We start from the raw sequence: 21,063 nt of genomic DNA, 5'->3' as shown, positions 1-21,063 counted from the left end.
TTTTCATTGAACTGAGGTCATTAAGGCCATGTTAATTGAATAAGATTAAACAATAACCAAATAGCTATTTAGGCATTTAGCATTCTGCTTGACTCCATTTTGGTATATAACAGTTGGCTTTAATCAAGTCAGCTGTATATATATATATATATATATATATATATATATATATATATATATTTTTTTTTTTTTTTTTTTTTTTTTTTTTTGACCTAATTGGTTCGGCAGGCCTATATGAACTCCTGAGATGTCCATTTGCGAGATGATTTCATAACACTCTGCCTCTCTCCAGGGCTGAAAACTTGGCAGACTCCAGAGAACTTCTGAGGAGAACCATCCATCAGTCATAGTTAGGTCTAATGATATGTCCATTTTGACACTTCAGAATCGGTCACGGCAAATTGCTCTGTCGGGAGGGAAAACATTGAGAGAGATAGCCTCGCCCTGATATAATTTGTCGCAGCAAATGACAAAACAGAGCAGGGAATAATATGTGAAGTCAAGTTTAGTGAGAGAGAAAATGGAAAAAAATTAGGGTTGTGAGGCACCTTAATGGATATCCTTGCAGCTGGATGAAAATGGGCTCGAGTAATGTGTCCTTAATGTGAGCCAGCCGGGTTTCTCGGAGTGTATCAAGAGAAAGGTGCCCTGTCATTTCAGCTAGCAATCACTTAATGGGGACAGTAAATCTCAACAAAATGGACATGCACTGTGCTATTTCTGGCTTCAGGAGATGGAGTGAGTGATTTGCTCTGGTGAAAAGAAAAAAAAATCAAAACAACAGAGGGGAAAAGTAACAAAAAACAAAGAGGAGGACGCAAAGAGCAAAAAAAAAAAAAAAGCAATCTCTTCCTTCTAGGGTCTGTGTGCTGTTTGTGTTTTGCAAAAGTGCAGAGACAGTGACAGGAATTTCAATTATCTAATTACGGCAAAATGAAAAGACATAAATGTTGTGATTTCTGCTGTCTTTCATAGATCAATCTAATGTGCGCTCACATTGAAAATCTAGCAAAATGGAAGAGGCAAAGTGAGGCAGCGTCTCTTCAAATCATGCAATTAAAATGACAAATTAGTTTCTTGATATATTCATCTAAGTGGTTAAGTGGAAGGGTTTTATTCCATACTCAGTGCTGTGGAGCAGGGATGGGAGGGAGAATCGTCTGCATGCTCTTTTGATTAAGGCAGCCGCTTAAATGCCGGGAAAATGTTGAAAGCACTTGCCATACAAATTAGCCAACCGAAGGCTGCGAAATGAAATTCTAAAGAGTTGATTTAGGCATTTAGGGGGATGCGCCTGGCAGCTTAAAGGATTCAAAGTCTTTCTTAGGCAGTGTGCATTATGTTGGAGGGGTCAGGGCTGAACACTGGTTTGTGTTTTTTACCATTATGAAAGGGCAAGCTACTGAAAGAGAGATGCTGGAAACATAAATTATTTCAATATCATTTTGACCTAAGAGTAAACCGAAGGAGTCTATCTATCTATCTATCTATCTATCTATCTATCTATCTATCTATCTATCTATCTATCTATCTATCTATCTATCTATCTATCTATCTATCTATCTATCTATCTATCTATCTATCTATCTATCTATCTATCTATCTATCTACCTACCCTACCTATCTATACAGTCCATTAGCCCTATAACTGTCTGTCTGTGCATTTGTCTGTCTATTTATGATATACTTATATGCAGTCTGTCTATCTAAAGACAGCATTAAAAATAAATCCATAGAATTTGATAGAACTAGGCTAGCATTAGTGACATTGCATTTTTTTTTTCTTTATCTGTCATGCAACTGCATGTAACTGGCCCACAAAGGTAGTGAGAATCCTTTGAAGGTCTGTTAGGATTATTCTTTATTTCCGTGCATCCACAGAGTAGCTAGACATTTGTTATCATTAATGTTTGCTTTAATACACATGTCATAACAAATTCATCTTCTGAAAAGCCAGCTGCATTTGAGAAAGAAATGCTTCACTCTCTCTGAGACATATTGTCCACTTTGATAGCCCAGAATGATATCAAATGCCCCTCTGCTGCCTCAGTTGAAATGGAACAAAATAGGCGGTGGTCTATAAAAATGAAGTTAGACGTAAGTACGGCACTCACATCTTTGAAAAAAACCCTTTCCTGTTGCATTTTGTAGTCGTCAATTGGTCCGAGCAACTTGCTCTAATGCAGGTAATGGATCCACTGTGGTCCTTTCATCTTCGGGACCATGTGCGGGAGATGGGAGAGGAACCCTTCAGGAGGAGAAAACAACTCTAACACACATAAGGGCGAGGGAAAGCAAAGCTAAGCTAATTCTCAATAGGGTGGTTGTAAGTTTGACTCAAATGTTGAAGAAATCGGAGGTGTTTTAGCATATTGTGTAAATCTGTGAAAGGCTCAGACAGCAAACAGCTGGATGAATAATGGTTTGGTTACCGGTTATTGGTATTGGTTATTTATTTAATTCATAATACCTGATTATTTTGAAGAGAACATTTACATTTATTCATTTAACAGTTGCTTTTATAGTAGCTTATAGAACAAGCCTGATAAATGAATTTCATTTGTTTCGGGTGATCACTTTAATTAGATAGTGAACATAGAAGAACTCCTCAAAATTGCACTTTGGATGTTTTAACATTTTTTGAATGGAAATCATATGTGATCTTCTAGTAGAACCTGGAATTGGTAGGTTGCAAATTTATCTAAAACACATTTCATATGTCTAGATATTAGAAGAACGTGAAAACACACAATACAATTCAAATTTTGTTTTGAAAATTGAATTGTTCCATGCTACTGTAGGCCCAACAGCAATCCAGATTTTCCGCTCGGCCTCTTCCCAACTAAAGGCCGGTCAGCGGCGTCCGCTCAATGGAAAGCCTCCAGTCATCAGGATTTGTAGATAGTTCTGTTTCTTCAGCAGATTCCAAATTCACAAAACTAGCTCTAGCTGATTGGCTGTGTTTTTGCCTGTTCTTTTGTTTCAGCACACTGCTTGGTCTTTCCCTCGTTCTCTCTATTCACCCGCTAAACGCTAGTGCTAAGAGCTGCTGCAAAGCTGCCTGCACAGCCATTACAGGGCCTTGGCATATTTTATTTAGACTTTATTTAGGGGTTTGATAAAGGTAAGTGTGACTACTTTTAATAGCTAGCTTATCGGATTGTTTGTTGGAACTGTTGACCTCTGATGACTGATTTCTTTGTGTTTGGCTATTGTTTGTTTTCTGCTTTTCTTCAGTATTTATTTGGAAAACCCTCCAAGAATACAATGATTACATGAATATCTGTCAGGTGTAACTCAATAATGTAGTGTTAACTCGAAGATAAGTGCTCGGAAAACTGTTACAAATATTTCCAGAGAACAAAATATTATAATATGAGGATTTTAAAAAATGTATTAGTTGATTAAAATTGAAAATTGAAAATACACTGAAGAAAAAAAAAAAAAACATGTAGAAAGCGGGATAATGTCCTGACTGAAAACTATTAGTACAATTTCCATCAAGTTTGCGGGTATTTCCTTAAACCTTAAAACACAACACTGCAATGAAATGCATAATTCAATAACACTTATTTAAAAAAAAAATCAATATATAAAATTATTTCAAATTAACATACTGTAGTACATTGGGGCATATTTTTATGGACTTTTCTATTGAATTGTACGGTATATTTATATAAAATATATATAACTAGTTTCTGATATTTATTCAAATATTTTAATAATTTAAAATTAATATTATTAATAAATTATTATAAAAGCGTAAACACATTTCTACACTCATTTAATCACTCATTTTCTACTAATGATGAAGTTTTGAAGTTTTTTATATTATTATTATTATTATTTTTAGTGTTCCCTAACATATTCTAAGAGTATGAGTCACCAAATAGTTAACACATTTTTGTTTTAACAATTAGAAGTTGAACTATATGGCGCCCTCTACTGAATGGTTATCAAAAACTGTTTTACCTCTTTCTGTGTACATGTATGTCTCCATCCATACATTCATAAATGTAAAATACTTGTCAATATTTTAATGGCGATGAGTCTGCAAATAGAATTTAAAGCACATCCATTCAAAACCTTGATATACTTTACCAATGCTTTTTCTAAATAAGCATCGTCCTATTTACCATAATTGGAAACTCTTCCGGCCAGTTCACCTGATAGCTCTGTTAGCCTTAACCTGAAAAGAAGAAAGAGAGAGTGAGAGAGTAGCCTCCTGATACTGACCTCTCAGCTCACTCAGAGGAAGTAATGTGTTCATTACAATGCAATTACAGACACTTACATGTCTCAATAGTGCTGGAGTTTACAGCGGTCTCTCGATGCTAATGCAACCCTGACCTTTATGTGTGTGTGCATTAATTCATGTACCCATATGCCTGATTGTATTTGCGACCATAGATGTTTGTGTGCCTTTGTTTTTAGTCTCTCTGTAGGTGCAGAATGTACAGCTTCATGGGAGGAGGGCTGTTTTGTGCAGGAGTGGGCAATATACTCCTGATTGTTTCCACAGCAACAGATTACTGGATGCAGTACCGTCATTCAAACAACTACATGCATCAGGGGCTGTGGAGATACTGCATGCCCGCAAAATGCTTCACACACACCGACAGCATTGGTGAGATTTATAGTCAGAGTGGCAAGAAATTTAAAGAAGAAATTTGTGTGTGTGTGTGTTTTAAAGTTGATGTTGTTCCCTAGATCTTTATATTTTATTTCAATTTTAACAGTCATGTATGTGCAAATGAGCTGGTGATAACATGACCTTTGACCTTCTGACGTGTGTGTGTGTGTGTGTGTGTGTGTGTGTGTGTGTGTGTGTGTGTGTGTGTTCACAGCATACTGGGATGCTACGCGAGCGTTCATGATCTTGTCTCTGTTGGCCTGCTTCCTTGGCATCATCATCGGTATTATGGCCTTCATCCACTACTCATCCTTTGACAGGTTTGATAAAACCTTTGCTGCAGGCATTCTGTTCTTCATCTCATGTGAGTTGCCTTTCTTCTTGCTTTATATATAACCTTGAAATTTGAGATAATTTTTCATATTAATGCTTTTTAAAATATGGTTTTTCACAGAGTGTTTACAACTAGTTGTTGCATGTAATTATAGAGAAATAAAAATGTTATTGTATTATTTGCATTTGTTATTGTGTTAAGTAAATTAACCTGCACTTTATGGAACATAGAAATTGTAATGTAGTGTTAAAGAATTATTACGATATTAAATTATATTTAATAATTTTATTAAAGTTTAATATTTAATAATAGAATCTGAATCATTAAACATTTTTACTTTTATTTATTTATTTATTTGTTAGTTTAATCCTGTTTTTTTTCCCCTTTTTCTCCTTAAGGCTTTTTTGTGTTTCTGGCCATGGCTGTGTACACTGGAGTTACAATAAATTACTATGGTAAACGCTATGGTAACTGGAGGTTCTCCTGGTCTTACATCATTGGCTGGGTGTCTGTTGTGCTCACTTTCTTTTCAGGTAATGACAGTTTTGCAGTCTGAAATCTGCACCTCTAAATGATCTACTTTATTCTTTTGCATTATATACATTAGTTTTAAATGGTGTGTACTAGTGCATGATCAACTGATATAGGTATTTTTTTCTACTTTTAAAGTTATTTTCTGTATAAACACAATCTTATTAAGGGAGGTCAATTGGAGGTAAACACAACCAGTTTTTGACTTCATTTATTAATGTGATTGTTTTTGTTTTTATGTAGGAATTTTCTACATGTGTGCATACCGGATGCATGAATGCCCCAGAAGCTCAAATCCTCAATAGAAAACTGGGCTTTATTATCATCAATATTGGAAGCCACTTCAGTATCAAACACCATTACATCATGAAAATAAGTACATTTTAAATAAAGAATCATCGATGGTATAACAATGTGTGAACACTTACAATCTTTATTTCTGTCTATATTATGAAAAACTGTACAAAACAACTGGTGGAGAATCTGATTATAAGATGAAAAACATTCAAAATAATTATTATTTCTCTTTGTTTTGCCTTCATCCCTTTTTTCCTGTCCTTCATTCATTCTATCTTTCTAAAAAATAAAGTGGTCCTACAGACAGACAAATATATGTACAAATATGATAGCAAAGATGCTATCAAAAATATAGAATGTATGTATCAAACTATATTTTTGAGATATGTAAGGACTTGGAATTACACAATAAACTAGTCTAGCATGTAAACTGCTCTCAATATAAGGAGCGCGAGCTAATGCCACAAGCCTCTTACAGAAACGCACCACTTAGGTGTGACGCAGTGGCGTGCTGTCTCCCAATTTCACTTGATTAAATGGCTATTAAAAGCTGCTTAACTGCCTCTGGGTGTGGATTCTATCGACTTCTCAAGTAAAGGCGATTCCATCACCATTAGTACATTTACTTTCGCGTTTTGCCATAAAAGCAAATTGTTACCATGATTCGTTAGCAGTGTGGAGCGCAGGTGCCCCATGAATAAAAGGTTACAGTGCTGCAAAATCACATTAAATAGTTGAATAAACAAACGTCATGTGACAGATAGGCCTGTTTTGTTAAATTCTGGAAAAGCTTTAGCAAATTTTCATATAATCTGGACGAAATCGTTTTCTTAATTGATATGTGTGTCTCAGTAAAACATACCTAAACATCGCTGAGAAATGTACTTTTGAGTCAGAATTTTGTAGAATTGATTGCGTATAATTTATTGCATAAAGATTAATATAAACCCCACTAATATAGTGTTAGTTTTATGCTTAAACTGATTTATTTTTATAAGCATATCATGATGTAGAGTAGACTATACTTATAAAATACTTCCCAAATAACAAATAAATCTGAAAAGATAATTGCATGCATTCAGGAGTGACAGAGATACTTATTAAACGACTAGAAACTCATTAAAACTGAGCAACTCTGTAATGTTTTGTAATTTGGATGGTCTTCAGTTTTCTTGGAATACACCGACACTACTAATGAGGCCATGTCTTACATTTGCAGGAATACTGTATTTTCGTGGCCAATTGACTTGACTTGGGTAATTAATTTGTTATAACCCATCTGATCAAATGGAAATCCTGCGGTCGAGGATTACTACTTCCGCTCTAACATCCAACCTAATTACCTAATTGCATTGCTGCAAGACTTCTGCCAATAATGAAACACTTTTACCATTAGCCCCCGTGATTGCAGATGTGATGACAACACGATATCAACAAATTACCGCTCCATCAGTTGAGACGAAACTGAAGCACACTTGTATCCTTGCGGATTTCAATATCTACAATTAAATCCTATTTCACGGAAGCCCTGTTGCCCTGTACCGTCTCATGAAATAAAAAAATTGTAGCAAACAGCCTACATGTTCTCTCACCGATAGGCTAAATGAAAAAAGAAAAAGAAAACACGGTGAAACACCAAGAAACAAGAACCACAGACGTTTAAAAAAGATCGTTTTCCTTTTTTACTTTTTCACAAAAGTAACTACTACTTAAGTGGTTAAATGTGTTTTTTTGTTGTTGTTGTTGTTGTTTTTTGTTTTTTTACTCCTAATTTATTTTTTTTGTGTGTGTGTGTGTGTGTGTGTGTGTGTGTTAAAATAAATACAAAGAATAGCTACAGAATACCCTTAGATGTCTAGATATTTCTGGTATTATTATAGTAAAAGTGTAACCAAGGTTTTTTTTTTTTTTTTTTTTTTTGCAGATGGATTATCATACTTTTACTACAAATAGCATGGTTAAGCTTTGGTTAGTGTAGCGAAACCATGGTTAATTTGTTGTCTTTGTAGTAAAACCAAGTTAATTTTCGTATAGGGTAGCGAAGAAAATTCTAATTGTAACGGTCATAACTGAAAGAAGTGGCATTAGAACCTTAATTATTTATTAATTCACACATAGCCTAATTAATTGTTTTGTATGATTATTTTAAGTTGGTAATTTTAGTAGCGATCCGGAAGGTAGGTTTAAATACAGAACTGCGAAAAACATTTAAATCGTTGGCATTTGACTGAAATTACGGCTTATTTGTAACCCATTTTAAAATATATACTATCAAGATTTTTTTTTTTTTATTCCAACCTCAATAATTTATTGTTGTTTGGTTTTTATACATTTTTGAGGTAGCAATCCAAAAGAACACTTAAATACAGAAATCGCGAAGACGAGTTTAAATTGTAACGGTGGTAACCGAAGCTTCAGCTGGATTCTAACAGGTGCGTGCGGAGCATTATTCTGAATTCTTTAAACGCTGCCAGCCCTTTGTTAAGATTCTTGACAGGTCCACGCGCCTTTTAAGCCAGTGTACAGTGAAAGTGCAGGCTTATGTCTGAGTGACTGCTGCGGGGACAGGGCTCTTGTAGCGAGGCTTTTTCAGCACCACGGGGAGCGACCCTTCCGCTCCTCCAGCCGCCTGCATAATTAATCCATAAAGAAGTCGTTCAATCCTCCGCCCAGCCGTCGCGCCATTGGTTGAGTGCTAATCTACTTCCTGATTTGCTGCTGTCAGTCTCGATCCAAATAAATAGTAATGTACCTGTACCACCGTGCACAGGTTGCCAACGAGACTACGTTCCAGCTTTAAAGGTCCTGAAGACTTGGACCAACTGAGTGATTTTGTTTGCATCAGGCATCACAAGCCCCACGGATTCTCCGTTTTGTGTTTTTACATTTTGAGATGAATCTGAACTACACTTCTCCGGTCCCCCAGATGCCGGCTCAAAGGTCAACGTCGTTCTTCATTGAAGATATTTTACTACATAAACCTAAACCTTTGCGAGAGGTGTTTCCCTCGCCCTTTTCAAACTCTCTTGCCTCCCGGTTGCCTCTTATAGAGTATGGATATCCACTTATGCCTACACCGATACTGGCTCCTCATCCGCATCATCCGCTACACAAACCTGAACACCATCCGTACTTTTTCACCTCGGGTAAGTAGCAACCGCACATTTAAACTCAGGCCTTTACGTGAAGTGAAAAATTGTGCATATTATATGCATTTAATGGATGTATGTTTCACTTATTTATTTTGTTTGTATGGCTATGAATGGAAGATATGACTGCTAACATAAACATTAAACAGGCCTACGTCAGTCAAGTTAATATTTTAGAAATCATTCCATATATTGAACCTTAATGTATGGTAAATTGGTATAGTGGGAAAAAGTAAGCTCCAAATATGATAGGATATCAATTAACCTAAATTTAGCTTCGTGTTTAAATCAATTGGTTTTATTCAAGTCAAAATATTATTTAATATAAATCCATCACTGTGACTACATTCGATTGCACGAATGTATTTTAAGGGTTAGAATTTGTACATTCTAAATCATTTTTAGTAACCACATTTTAGCGTGATCTTAGAGCATAGAACTATGTTTTTTCTCTGGGTAATAATGATAATAATAATAATAATAATAAAAAAACTATCGATATCTGTAGTTGGGCCTACTTCATGGCTTTTATTTATTGGGATCACCTGCCGCTTAAAACAGCATATGTTTTTTTTTTCCCCCAATCGATTTATTTATTTATAGAATAAAGAAATAAAATAATAATAATAATAATAATAATAATAATAATAATAATAATAAATCAGCTCTATTAAAACAAGAAATATTTTTTTCTAACTTATGTTGTACGTGTTTTTCGCTGTTAACTTTAAAACGCGACTGAAATATAAACATTGACATTTTTCTGCAAGGCTGCAAGCTTAATTTCAATTTGAACAAAATATATTAATGGTTACCATTATGTTTCCATTGCAAAAGGAATGCAGATGCCTGCGTTATTTCAGCATCATCCCGAATTACCAGGGAAGCACTGTAGACGCAGAAAGGCAAGAACAGTGTTCTCAGACTCCCAGCTCTCCGGACTCGAGAAAAGGTTCGAGGTCCAGAGATATCTGTCTACACCTGAGCGCGTGGAACTGGCTACGGCGCTCAGTCTATCGGAAACACAGGTAATGTTTTGTTTGATATTTGGCTAATTCGTACTTTGTTTAAGAGGTTGCGAATTCGTACGAATTCGTACGACCACACTCGTACAAATTCATACGATTTTTTGCCAAATCGTACGTATTTTTACGAGTTGCACATTCGTATGAATTTGTACGAATTACCTACACCCAACCCCCGCCCCTAAACCTACCCGTCACTGGGGTCTAGGCAAATCGTATGAAATCGTACGAGTGAGGTCGTACAAATTCGTACGAATTAGCCACCTCGTAAAATACGTACGAATTGGTCGTGAGATAGCGTTGGTAATAACGCTATTGTTGAATAACTCACATAGGCCTATATATATTTTTAAGATCGTACATGTTAATGAACCTTTTATGAAAACGAATCAGGAGTTCATTAAGGCTTATAATTCGTTTGCCTTATGTAGGTAAAGACGTGGTTTCAAAACCGGAGGATGAAGCATAAAAAACAACTGAGGAAAACACAAGACGACCAGAAAAACCCAAACGATGTAGACAGATCGCTGGAGAACACGAGCGAGAGCGAAATGCCCGAGAAAAGTACAGACGGTAAAAACGGCATGAGTCCGGACAGATACACGCTGGATGACAATGAAGATGATGTCGATATTGAAGATGACATTTGCTCTCCTGAACATCTACTCTAGTATTATCACCCCCCATGAACAAAAATGTACATATTAATTACAGTCTTTTAGATAGGAAATTATATATAGTTTTTTTTTTTTTTTTTTTTTTTTTTTGAGAGCATTGGTCTAATGTTATATAGCTTTTTTTTTTTTTTTTTTTTTTTTTGAGAGCATTGGGGGTCGCGGGACCCCGGCGCAGGGGTCGCGTCGAGATGATTGTCTATAAAAAAAAGTCCCCTATATATCTTCGTAGTAATTAATTTAACCCGCTTTCGCACGTACGATCACACCGGTGTGATCAGTCTAGGCTGGTCCCTGGAGTGTACGATCACACCGGTCAGTGCATGACGTGAAACTCAAATGTGATCGCGCGTTGGCTGGCGCTGAGTCAGAGACAGGCGTCGCCAGAGCCTATACCTGTCATCACAACTTTTCAGTGTTTTTTTTCAAACCACATATGGTTTTTATTTTGGTTTCAGACAATAAACTATTAAAAAACAAATACATTTAAGAGTTTGTAAAAATACACACTGATGTCAACAAAAAAAAAAAAAGGGGGGGGGGGGACGAGGCAATAATAATCCTTTCCATTATAATTAGACACGTTTTATGCATTTCAGATAGACCTACACATTGGTAAGTGGCTTTAAGGTTTACTATATTATCTCCCAGTTCACCATCCACTTACTTTTATGTATTTCGGGAGAAGTGGATGAATTCACGTGTTGTAAATGCAAACAGATCCGATTCTCTGACTGCGTCTGCGGACAAACTAAGATGGCGGCGCCCATTCGCGCGCATACAGCTCCAACTAACGCGAGACGTTATATAGGTGTTTTAAACAACAAAACACTTACTTGCATTCGAAAATCGGAATATCAGCTATTCATGCCATATCTAACAAATTGTGAATATTTGGATAAAAAAGGAAAAAAATGACATCAAAAAGCAGATGTCATTTCACACGTGACAAGCATTCTCGCGCGTCACCCATGGAAACCATAAAAGTGACACATCTATATCCCGCTGCGGCTAAAGTTAAACGAGGCTGAAAACGGGTTGTGATGGGGGGGGGGGGCATGCTGCCGGGCAGCAGCGCATTTATCTTGGTGAGGTCGCGGACTTAAAAGTTTGGGAACCACCTGATATTCTAATGTTATATAGCCTACTGTTCTATGGATTTATAAAGGTTATTGAAATTTATGGGTGTTTATTCAACATTATTATTATTATTATTACAATAGTTTTGGCTTTATTTTTGTTGTTATTTTTTTTAAATTTGGATGGCTTTATGTCTGACGACCATTTTTGTAAATTTGGAATGGATGGCAAGTAAGTACTTTGATAAATAATCGAAAGGATGTAACAATTTTCTCCAACTGAAACACATTGACATTCTCAGCACTTTCGCGGGACGATGATTTTTTTGCTGTTTTGACTTTGAACTCATACTTGTCATTTTTATTAAACACACTCATTTGTTAAAACACACAGTGTGTATAAACAAATGTACATTGAGTGAATTATCTGACAATTCTTAAACGAGCTGCGTCTTTTTTTCTTTTCTTTCATAATTTTCTTAAATTCATGAAAGCTGTGGGTTATCACAATTCCAAACACGAGAGGAATGAATAGGCTAATAGTCCAGATTATTACAGTATTAATAACATTATCACTTACAATATAGGAGGAATATTAGCCAAATAATAATAAATAGAAATCACATGGAAAATCAATTGATTTGTCAATAAAAACTGCTTGCATCAAAGATACAGATGCATAAATGCATGATTTAGCTCTGCTCTTTGTTTGTCATCATTAGTTTTTCCCGCTTTCTTTATCATTTATACAAACTGGACACATAAATACAGATAAATAGGACTAACTTACTTTAAGTATTAGAATATGGTGCTCAGTGGTTCGTGTTTTTATCTGAATCAATCCCTGTTCTGAAATCAACCTTACAGCAGAGATCTGAGTCTGAATGTATGAGAATATTTTTTGTATGACAATTTTATGAAGGCTGGGTATGGCGTGAGAATATTGGAATTGTTTTGGACAGTCGATTTAAACTCAAATTGTGCATCTTATTGATTAGAACATTATTCCTGTGCCATGTAGGTCTATGTTAAATATAAGCTAGTTTTAAAATGCCTTTTCACTCACTGGAGTGAACACCGTGTGTTCTGTCCTTTTAATTTTAGGCGACTTACAAAAAGTCTTAGCCTATATTTTATTAGTCTAATAACAGTGTAGCCTACTAGTTGCAATTTAGTTAGTTTCAGTGTGTGAATTACTCGATAACTTTCACGGATGTTTAAACGGAATTTCCGTCAGTATTTTTTTTTTTTTTTACCTTTCAGAGTTCGAAGCGACCAATTGTTTTACAATTGGTATATTTCTGATCTGTTAATCTATAATAACGTGATAAAAATTGGCCAACAGTAGAGCAACTTTTTTGAAGTACCGTCCGATACAGAGAGCCATCCCGCAGCCGTTGCTATGGTTACCTACTATGACGACGTCTGTTCTGTTAGCGCGCTCTGAAAACTTGTTACTGAAACTTTGTTTTAAAACGCTGTTGACGCGTAGGCTATATGTTTGATAACATTTATTTAGACTCCTCTAAAAGTATCTTTTACGATGCAACAGGTGTCCTAAAAATAACGAAATCATTTTTATTGCGGAATTATTCTAAAGCTGATTTTTAAAATCAAATATTTATGTTAACACGTGTAGCAAGGGGTAGGTCGCATTCATTTGCGGCATTTTTTTTTTTTACTCTTAACAGGGTATGTGGCACACTTCCACCCTTTGAAAAACAATTCATGTCGTTTTCAAAACGTGATTCTGATTTAGTCGGGGAAAATAAAACACTGCAAGAGAATAGGCCGTGCGGAAGGTGATCAATTAAAAGATTAAGCGTTTTGCAACACATGGACGCATCTGCATGTTGCTCTAATAGCAGAGCCATCAGCTCATTTACAGGGCCCTGCCGCCTCCTTCAGCACTGTCCACAGATCAAAGCCTGCCTCAGTCTCCCAATCCGTAAAAAGGGATGCTAATTCACCCTCCTTCATGTGCGGTTGAGAGAGACCCCTTCAATTAACTGATTTCAATGGCAGCAAAGAGAGAGAGAGTGAAAAAGATGCAAAGAGAGTCGGTCTGGAAAGGCAGCATTTCTCATTAATTCAAAAGGTCCAGCATTTATTAGCCTCGCCTCTGAGGCTTAACACTGAAAACACAGAGTATCAAAGCAGACATGATGGGTTAAATAGAGGCTATAATCTAATTAAAATATTACATAGGAGTAAATAGCTCTTTGATAACGATCTAAAGCTTCCATTAAAGAAATAGGTGCTTGAGCTTGTTTTAGGGGGAAAATTATCACTTTAAAATACAGAAAACAAGTTTGTAGGCTCTAATAAGGGAGGCTTCAAAGTGTCATCCTTATTTGACCTATTTTTTTCTCTTGGTGAAAGAAAAGGGCAGGAGAAAGTGGATATAATCAGACTAATAGCCGGGAACTGACAGAAAACGGCATGTTACACTGGGTTAACGGTGCATCCAGGTGTGCTTGAAGAGATTGGTGCTCTTGTGCACAGACCTATTGAAACAAGGGGGAAAATAGCAGGATAATGCAAACAAAACCCCACAGCATTTCATTTGAGATTTCTTTATATTGAAAATTTTTTTTTTGAAATGAGTATGCAGTTAATTATGTGCTAAACACCTGTTCCACTTCCAGTGCTTTGCAACTGAGCAGGATTACAATGAGTATTATGCATATACAGTACACACAAAATCAACACACAAAGTTAAAGCAAGGAAAAACAGAGATTCTATAGAAGTGCAATTGATATAACTCATGTAGATGTTGCTTTGTAGTGAATAAAGGCTCTAGATTAAATGGCAGGAATGGTTCTGAAGCGAGCCACGGCACATTTCTCTTCCTCGTGCCGTCTCAACATCTCCAGAGTGGCCAAATTGAATGGGTCCATTTCCTGTGGATATTGAGATCGTGTGCTCACGTTCTGCTCTCTGGGTCTATCCTTTGGCTTTGGAGGGGGTTTGGGCTTTGCAATATTTTTGGCATATTCTAAAGCCTGGTCGAAATAAAATTGAAAAATTATTTGAGATTAAAAAAGTATACGATAAGAGATTATGACCTCAATTAGAATGAAACAAACAAACAAACAAACAATAAAACTATGAAATAAAAATATGATGACATACACACGCAAACCACTTTCGATGAAAGACATACACTATATGATTTACGGATTAAATAAAGCTCCTGTTTTCAGAATGAGATTCTCTTACCTTCCTCCTGGGAACGGTGTCTTGATTGTCACTGCCCACTGGGTCCTTGGCCGACAGAGAGGGAATCATCCTACTTATCTTCTTGTTCTGTTCGCGGATCACATTTGAATACAGCTTCTGTCGTCTAATTTTCTCTGCCTGACAGCAGTGAAAGAAAGAGCAGCAAGATTACAAAAGGGAGCTTTAATTACCTAAGCCATTTCTCTTCTAAGGCCCCTCTGTTTCTTTGTACATCCCTCCATGAAGCTACTCAACAGCAGCAAACAAAGCCAAATAAAACTCATCATCCCTTTCAGAATCAGTGTCAACACCTCTCTCAGGCTGTGAGCGGTGCAAAAACAGTTATTTTATGTGAAAATTTTTACATCAGCCGAGCTGGAAAATACCTCATTGTCAATGCTCATTAGATTAGTTGGTCCATTTCTGTTGTGTTCAGAAACACAAGTCTTTTAAATTCACGAGGAAACGAAAAGAGGGGGTTATTGAGACACGGCCACACTCAACAATTGGACGTAGCAATTAGGGATTAGCTAAATCAATATTCAACAAGCAGATCACCAATTATCCATTGAGTCTTTCTCCTAAATCTCCACACACACAAATTATTCTGATTAAACAACATTATTTATGTATATCGCCAGATGCTTAAGTCTTTATACAATCTGAAGTGAGTATTTACCACAGCTTCTGGTATTGTGTTTGTTGGTCCAAGACCTCCAAGCTTCACCTCCTGTTTCATGTTTTTGTAGTCCTTCAGTGTATAAGCCTGAGAAGACATTTTGTAATGCATATACATTTATTCACTATCCACATGACTGTTTAAATTGTAAAGATACTGTGAGGAAAACAGTCTTAATCCTACTCATGCAACAATCTGCAAATAAAAGCACTAATCAGGTCAGGCTCCTTCGGATTCTCAGGACTCAGCCATTGGTCATGGACACTGCAGGACAACTGTTTTCCACTCTGATCTGCTTCCCCTTGGGCTGCCACACTAGCTGTTTTACAAATTTATCCCATAATCCTATGAGACATGATGGCGGGCACAGCAAGGTGAGGAGAGCAAGCTTCTCCCAGGAAAGCAATTGATTTTATGGTGTAAGAACTGCATAATCCAGACACAGCATCAAGTGGATGTGTTCCATGATCCTTAAATTGTGATGTGTTCATACAGCACTAAGAATTTTACTGAACTAGAAGCATAATAGTACAGACACTACAATAATTTAAAGGGATAGTTCACCCAAAAATGAAAACTCTTTCATCATTTAAAGAAATATTTCACCCAAAAATTTAAATTTGCTAAAACTTTACTCATCCTCAGGCCATCCAAGGTGTAGATGAGTTTGTTTCTCCATCAGAAAAGATTTGGAGAAATTTAGCATTGCTTCACTTGCTCACCAACAGATCCTTTGCAGTGAATGGGTGCCGTCAGAATGACAGTCTAAACAGCTGATAAAAACATCTCAATAATCCACAAGTAATCCACAAAACGGCAGTCCATCAGTTATAGTCTTGGGAAATGAAAAGCTGCATGTTTGTAAGAAACAAATCCACCATTAAGGCATCTTAACTTTAAGCCATCACTTCTGGCAAAAGTCCATCCCCTGATGTCTTCACATCAAAATCCACTGACATATTTGTTAAGAACTGTTCTGGACTGTTTTCACATGTAAACAGTGATTGATCTGTGCATATTACTCTCCTGATTCAGATGAGACAACTTTTTCATTGGAGAAAGCAATATTATGGATAAAGGACTTGTATTTTAGCCAGAAGCAACGGTTCTGTTAAGTTACAAACGTCTTAATGATTTATTAAATGTTTGCTTATTACTTATATTACTTATAATGTTTATTATAAACATGCAGCGTTTCACTTCACAAGACATTAATTGATGGACCAGAGTCTTACAGATTATTGCGATGTTTGAACTCTCATTCTGATGGCCCCCATTCACTGCAGAGGATCCATTGGTGAGCAAGTGATGTAAAGCTACATTTTTCCATGGAATGAGTAAGTGTTGCAATAATTTAAATTTTTGGGTGAACTTTCCTACACTCCTTTAACTGAACAGACACAACTGTTGAGTAAATATAAATCTCCTCTGTGTAAATGGCGTAAGTCTGCTCCTGAGAGGGACTTTCCTGCAGAACTCAAGGTGCTAGAGGACAAAGAGGCCATCATTAAATGCAAATCACCATCTTAGCAGCCCTGCTCCGCACAGACGGGGGTGCTGCTTAATCAACTTATCCTCTAACGCTTTTCAATGTCATCTTTGTGACCGTGCCTTATATCATCATCTCATTGCAATTAAGAGTGTCTTCAATTACTTATACAATTAACCTGCTGTCTGAATCAGCCCACACAATAACTGTTACATCTGCAACAGGCCCCACTGAGATACTGTCATGGCAATTTAAAGATGTTTACTAAGTATAAACTGGTCGCTGTAGTTATTATGCTATTTATTTTCCTATTTATTACAATAATTGGTTTAAATCAGGGGTTTTAAACTTTTTTATGCCACGGACCCCTAAATATGATTCTTTACAAGGTTCTCCTTTACTAAAATTAATATTAAATTATAATTGATTTTAAACTATGAGAAAAATCTATATTTTATAGATGTAATGTCATATTTTAATATTTTAAATTTATTTCATAGACAGAAAACTAAATGCTGTAAAATAAGTCACATACTAGACAAAGGATAAACAAAAAAACACACTGAATCCTAACTAAACACACATATACACACCTTATAATTTGAATTTGCCCTCAGCTGTCTGTGTTTTTCCATCTGTGAAAGGTAACCTTCTGAGCTGCTTCTGTGGATTGGATTCAACTGCTGATCTGATCTATCTGAGCAGAGTTCAGTGTCGCTGCTGTGAGCTTGGGCTATAGGGGGCAGCACTGTGTAAGGACCAGAGATATGTGTTGGGAGCGCACAGGGTTCCACGCTGTCCTCATCAACAGGCAAAAGCTCAGGTGGATGGTGGCTGGGCTCCACTTGAGAAGACGTGGGCAATTGTAGCTCTGGTATCCTATGGAAACATGAATGCTAAGACCTAGGGTACATATTTTGCATGTTGTATATTCTAAATTCAATAAAGTCAGTGTATTTAAAGCTGCAGTGTGTAATTTCTCTGGCATTAGTCTCATAATTAATTTTTTTATATACATTGTTTAAGGTAAAAGTATTTATATCATTACATTAATATCATTAAATTTCTTGGAGTCACACTATACTATCTGAACCAACTAAAAATGTCAATTTATCTGATGTTTCAGTAGACTTAATGACCATAACACACTCATGAGAGTCTGCAGGGGTTTTCTCAATGATATAATTTCCTTTTTTATATATTTTTTTCCCCTGCATGTTGGTTGCACAACATGATGTTTTGCCATTTCAAATATTAATAGGTCGTGAAGCATGACAAAATAAATAGGTTTTCTTTTTAAGAATTTAAGGGACATTTTTTGACACATCACTGTCCAAAACATATTAATGTGAATTTTAATTCAGAAATTAAAAACATTCTCATTATAAAAGTGGTGTATTCAAGTCATTAAATGTATGAATTGCATTTTTGAGTAAATTAACAGGTAAGACAAAATATGAGCATCACTGACCCACAATAAGCTGATTGAAAAAAGACACTCTGCAGCCTCAAAAACAATACAGTGCTGTGTGAACATACTATAAACAAATACTTGCATAAAGTATGTTTCTGGACTTGCCTGAGTCTGTTGTGATTCTTGAATGATGTCTTCTCAAACGTATTGGGAGTAGGTTTCCCAGCATGCCACTGAGGAACACTTCTGTTCACAGCTTGTACCACTCCAGACTTGGGGGCTGGTGAAGATACAACTGCTTTTGGAGCCAATCCCATCTGCTGTTCTGAATTAGGAGGCACATAAGGGTAAAATGGATAACCATGTTGTAAAAAGGGTGGGTTAAACAGATCAGTCCTATCCCATTGTAGAGCTTGAGAAACAAGAGTAAAAATGGTCTCTTTCTGGGAAATATTCAGTGGCTGTGTGTGGTTGGCAGGTGTGTGGAGGTTTATGTTAAGGTTGACGGTCGGTGGAGCATGAGTGTGAGATGGAAGTCCAGACTGGTGTTGTGGTGGGTCAAAGGTGTAAGCTTCCTTAGAGTCCTGTGGCTGGTGATCAGCGCTGATGACTTTTCTCTCTGTAAGGGGTTTAAGGGGTAAGGGGTACGCTCTGGGTTTGGATTCTGGAGGCTTGAACTGATCTGGGTGGCTGCTGGATCGCTCTCTCCTCTTCGGTTCCTTCTTTTCTTTATGGCTCTGCTGTAATTGGGTAAAAATTAGGAGAAAAAAATGAAAATCTGACCAGAGCACTTAAGATCTATTCTGTGTTATGACTAAATAAGCTAAATTCTAGATGTTGTTTTTCAAAGTCTGAAGGCACAAAAGGATGATATTAGCATAAATTAAATAATTTTCCAAATTATGACAAGGGATCTTTGGGCAAAATCGATTTGTACAAAATAATGCCCCTTAAAAATAAAATTTTCAATTCAAGTCATGACAAAGATTTTGGAAATAGTGTCCCACATACTCTAATTCGCTAAAATAATACATCCCACTGAACAGATATATGTCCTTATATAACTGTGGCTTCATGGATATTTTCATGACCGAGAGGAAAGAAAGACAGGAGAATTTATATAATGTTTCTTTGTGGTGAGCCTGGCATTCATGGGAGACCGACGAACATTATTCTTGTGAGGTCTTAGGCTGTGCCTCAGCATGTAATGCTTCTGATTTAGCCAACACCAGCTTGCACCATTCTTAATGGGAAAATATTTACACTTCTCTGCTTGCTGGCATTAAGGTGACCGTTCAAGTGCTCAAAATAATGATGCTTCTCCATTCCCCCTCTTTCCTCGGCACAGGCTCCTTTTCAAGACATTTCAGAGGCTCCATTGTGCCTGAACAACTCTATCAGAAATTGCGTCCATCACAGCAGAAATGAAATCCCTGGTGACATTGTGCCCACTGTGCAGACATTTTCATCTTGAGAGGAAGCCCTCGCAGACTGTTATGCATTAGGGCAAAGGATTGTGCCAAGCAGACCCACCTACATCTGCACAGATAGAGATGGATGGAATCAATAAAGTGAGCCCTACCTTCAGTCTTTGTGTTTTTTGGAGCCACATCAGCTCGGGATCCAAGACATTGTCTTGACTCTCCGGGCTATGAGTGCTGATAGTCTCGTAGGAGGTTTGCCTGGGCTGTGAGAAGAGAAGAAAGAAGGGAAAGGGGAGTGAAAGGGTTGACTGTTTGATAAGCCTCCTTTTAACAATTCACCTGATGCCTTGTCAATAAAATGCTATTATTTCGCCTCACATTTATATTCAACTATTGACTGCAAACAACAGGGGCAAACTGTGCACCGTGAGAGTGAAACGAAGACATCCATGAGTATGAGAAGAAATGTCTGGGCGATAAATTACACACTGTGTTTTGCGTAAATGTATGCTGACAGCTGCAATAAATCGTCCACCTACTCAAAAACGGAGCTGACAGACAGTCAAGTTTGTCTATAAAACAATTTGTCCCTGAGCGTCTGGCAAACATACCAATTCAACTGACTTTTTATGATCAAGTTTTTATTCTTAATTACTAACCACTGCTCCTCTGAGCTGACCTGCATGTGTCTAGAAGAGTGTTTTATTGATTCTCTTTAAAATGATTCTCTCAAAGCAGTTCGGAGATAAGTGTCTAGATACATCTATGTTACATCAGTGCACTCTCTCAATTTTTCTTAATGTACCCGTTCAGAGGCAGAATATCTACAGCTAATGCTGTAATGAAAATCATTTAGTAAACTTCCAGTCACTTTGGCGGCCGAGGACAATTCTTGCCAATCGATAGTATTGACAGCTTGCGGCGTCCCTGAATGCATGCGGCTAATTCTGAAAGCGTGAAAAAAGGAAGGTCAAAGAGACACATGCAGCAGTGAGTGGATTGAGTTGTAACATATCCATCAATAAACAGGCAGCCATGCTGGTCTACCTATTTAGCGAAAGGCCATGTGCGCAAGGAACTGATTTGTAGACAGCCTTCAACATTACTGGGAC

General features: G+C 36.8%; 3 protein-coding genes across 3 annotated transcripts in view; 2 read left to right on the top strand and 1 right to left on the bottom strand.

The window, feature by feature from the left end:
• Nucleotides 1–2,966: 2,966 nt before the first annotated feature.
• LOC109097501 (lens fiber membrane intrinsic protein-like) lies at nt 2,967–5,924 on the top strand. Its single transcript, XM_019111153.2, has 5 exons — nt 2,967–3,124; nt 4,435–4,627; nt 4,848–4,997; nt 5,366–5,500; nt 5,742–5,924. Exons 2-5 carry the CDS (start codon nt 4,453–4,455, stop codon nt 5,801–5,803), a joined length of 522 nt encoding a protein of 173 aa, XP_018966698.1. The 5' UTR covers nt 2,967–3,124; nt 4,435–4,452; the 3' UTR covers nt 5,804–5,924.
• A 2,384-nt stretch (nt 5,925–8,308) lies between these two features.
• On the top strand, nt 8,309–10,746 carry LOC109097325 (brain-specific homeobox). Its single transcript, XM_019110949.2, has 3 exons — nt 8,309–8,941; nt 9,782–9,972; nt 10,401–10,746. The coding sequence occupies exons 1-3, from the start codon at nt 8,689–8,691 to the stop codon at nt 10,638–10,640; spliced, it is 684 nt and encodes a 227-aa protein (XP_018966494.2). The 5' UTR covers nt 8,309–8,688; the 3' UTR covers nt 10,641–10,746.
• Nucleotides 10,747–14,282: 3,536 nt separating this feature from the next.
• LOC109097327 (jhy protein homolog) overlaps nt 14,283–21,063 on the bottom strand; it is a 15,008-nt gene continuing 8,227 nt past the window's right edge. The window contains exons 4-9 of the mRNA XM_042765233.1: nt 20,110–20,214; nt 18,693–19,267; nt 17,707–17,992; nt 15,625–15,711; nt 14,946–15,083; nt 14,283–14,728 (exon numbers count right to left, since the gene is read on the bottom strand). Coding sequence (XP_042621167.1) covers nt 14,528–14,728; nt 14,946–15,083; nt 15,625–15,711; nt 17,707–17,992; nt 18,693–19,267; nt 20,110–20,214 — 1,392 coding nt within the window. The 3' untranslated portion in view covers nt 14,283–14,527. The remainder of the gene's footprint in view (nt 14,729–14,945; nt 15,084–15,624; nt 15,712–17,706; nt 17,993–18,692; nt 19,268–20,109; nt 20,215–21,063) is intronic.

The sequence above is a fragment of the Cyprinus carpio genome, chromosome A10 (assembly GCF_018340385.1).
Source record: "Cyprinus carpio isolate SPL01 chromosome A10, ASM1834038v1, whole genome shotgun sequence".
NCBI classification, from domain to species: Eukaryota; Metazoa; Chordata; class Actinopteri; order Cypriniformes; family Cyprinidae; genus Cyprinus; species Cyprinus carpio.
The sequence above is the reverse complement of the archived record's forward strand: the minus strand, read 5'-3'. Positions and strand labels throughout refer to the sequence as shown.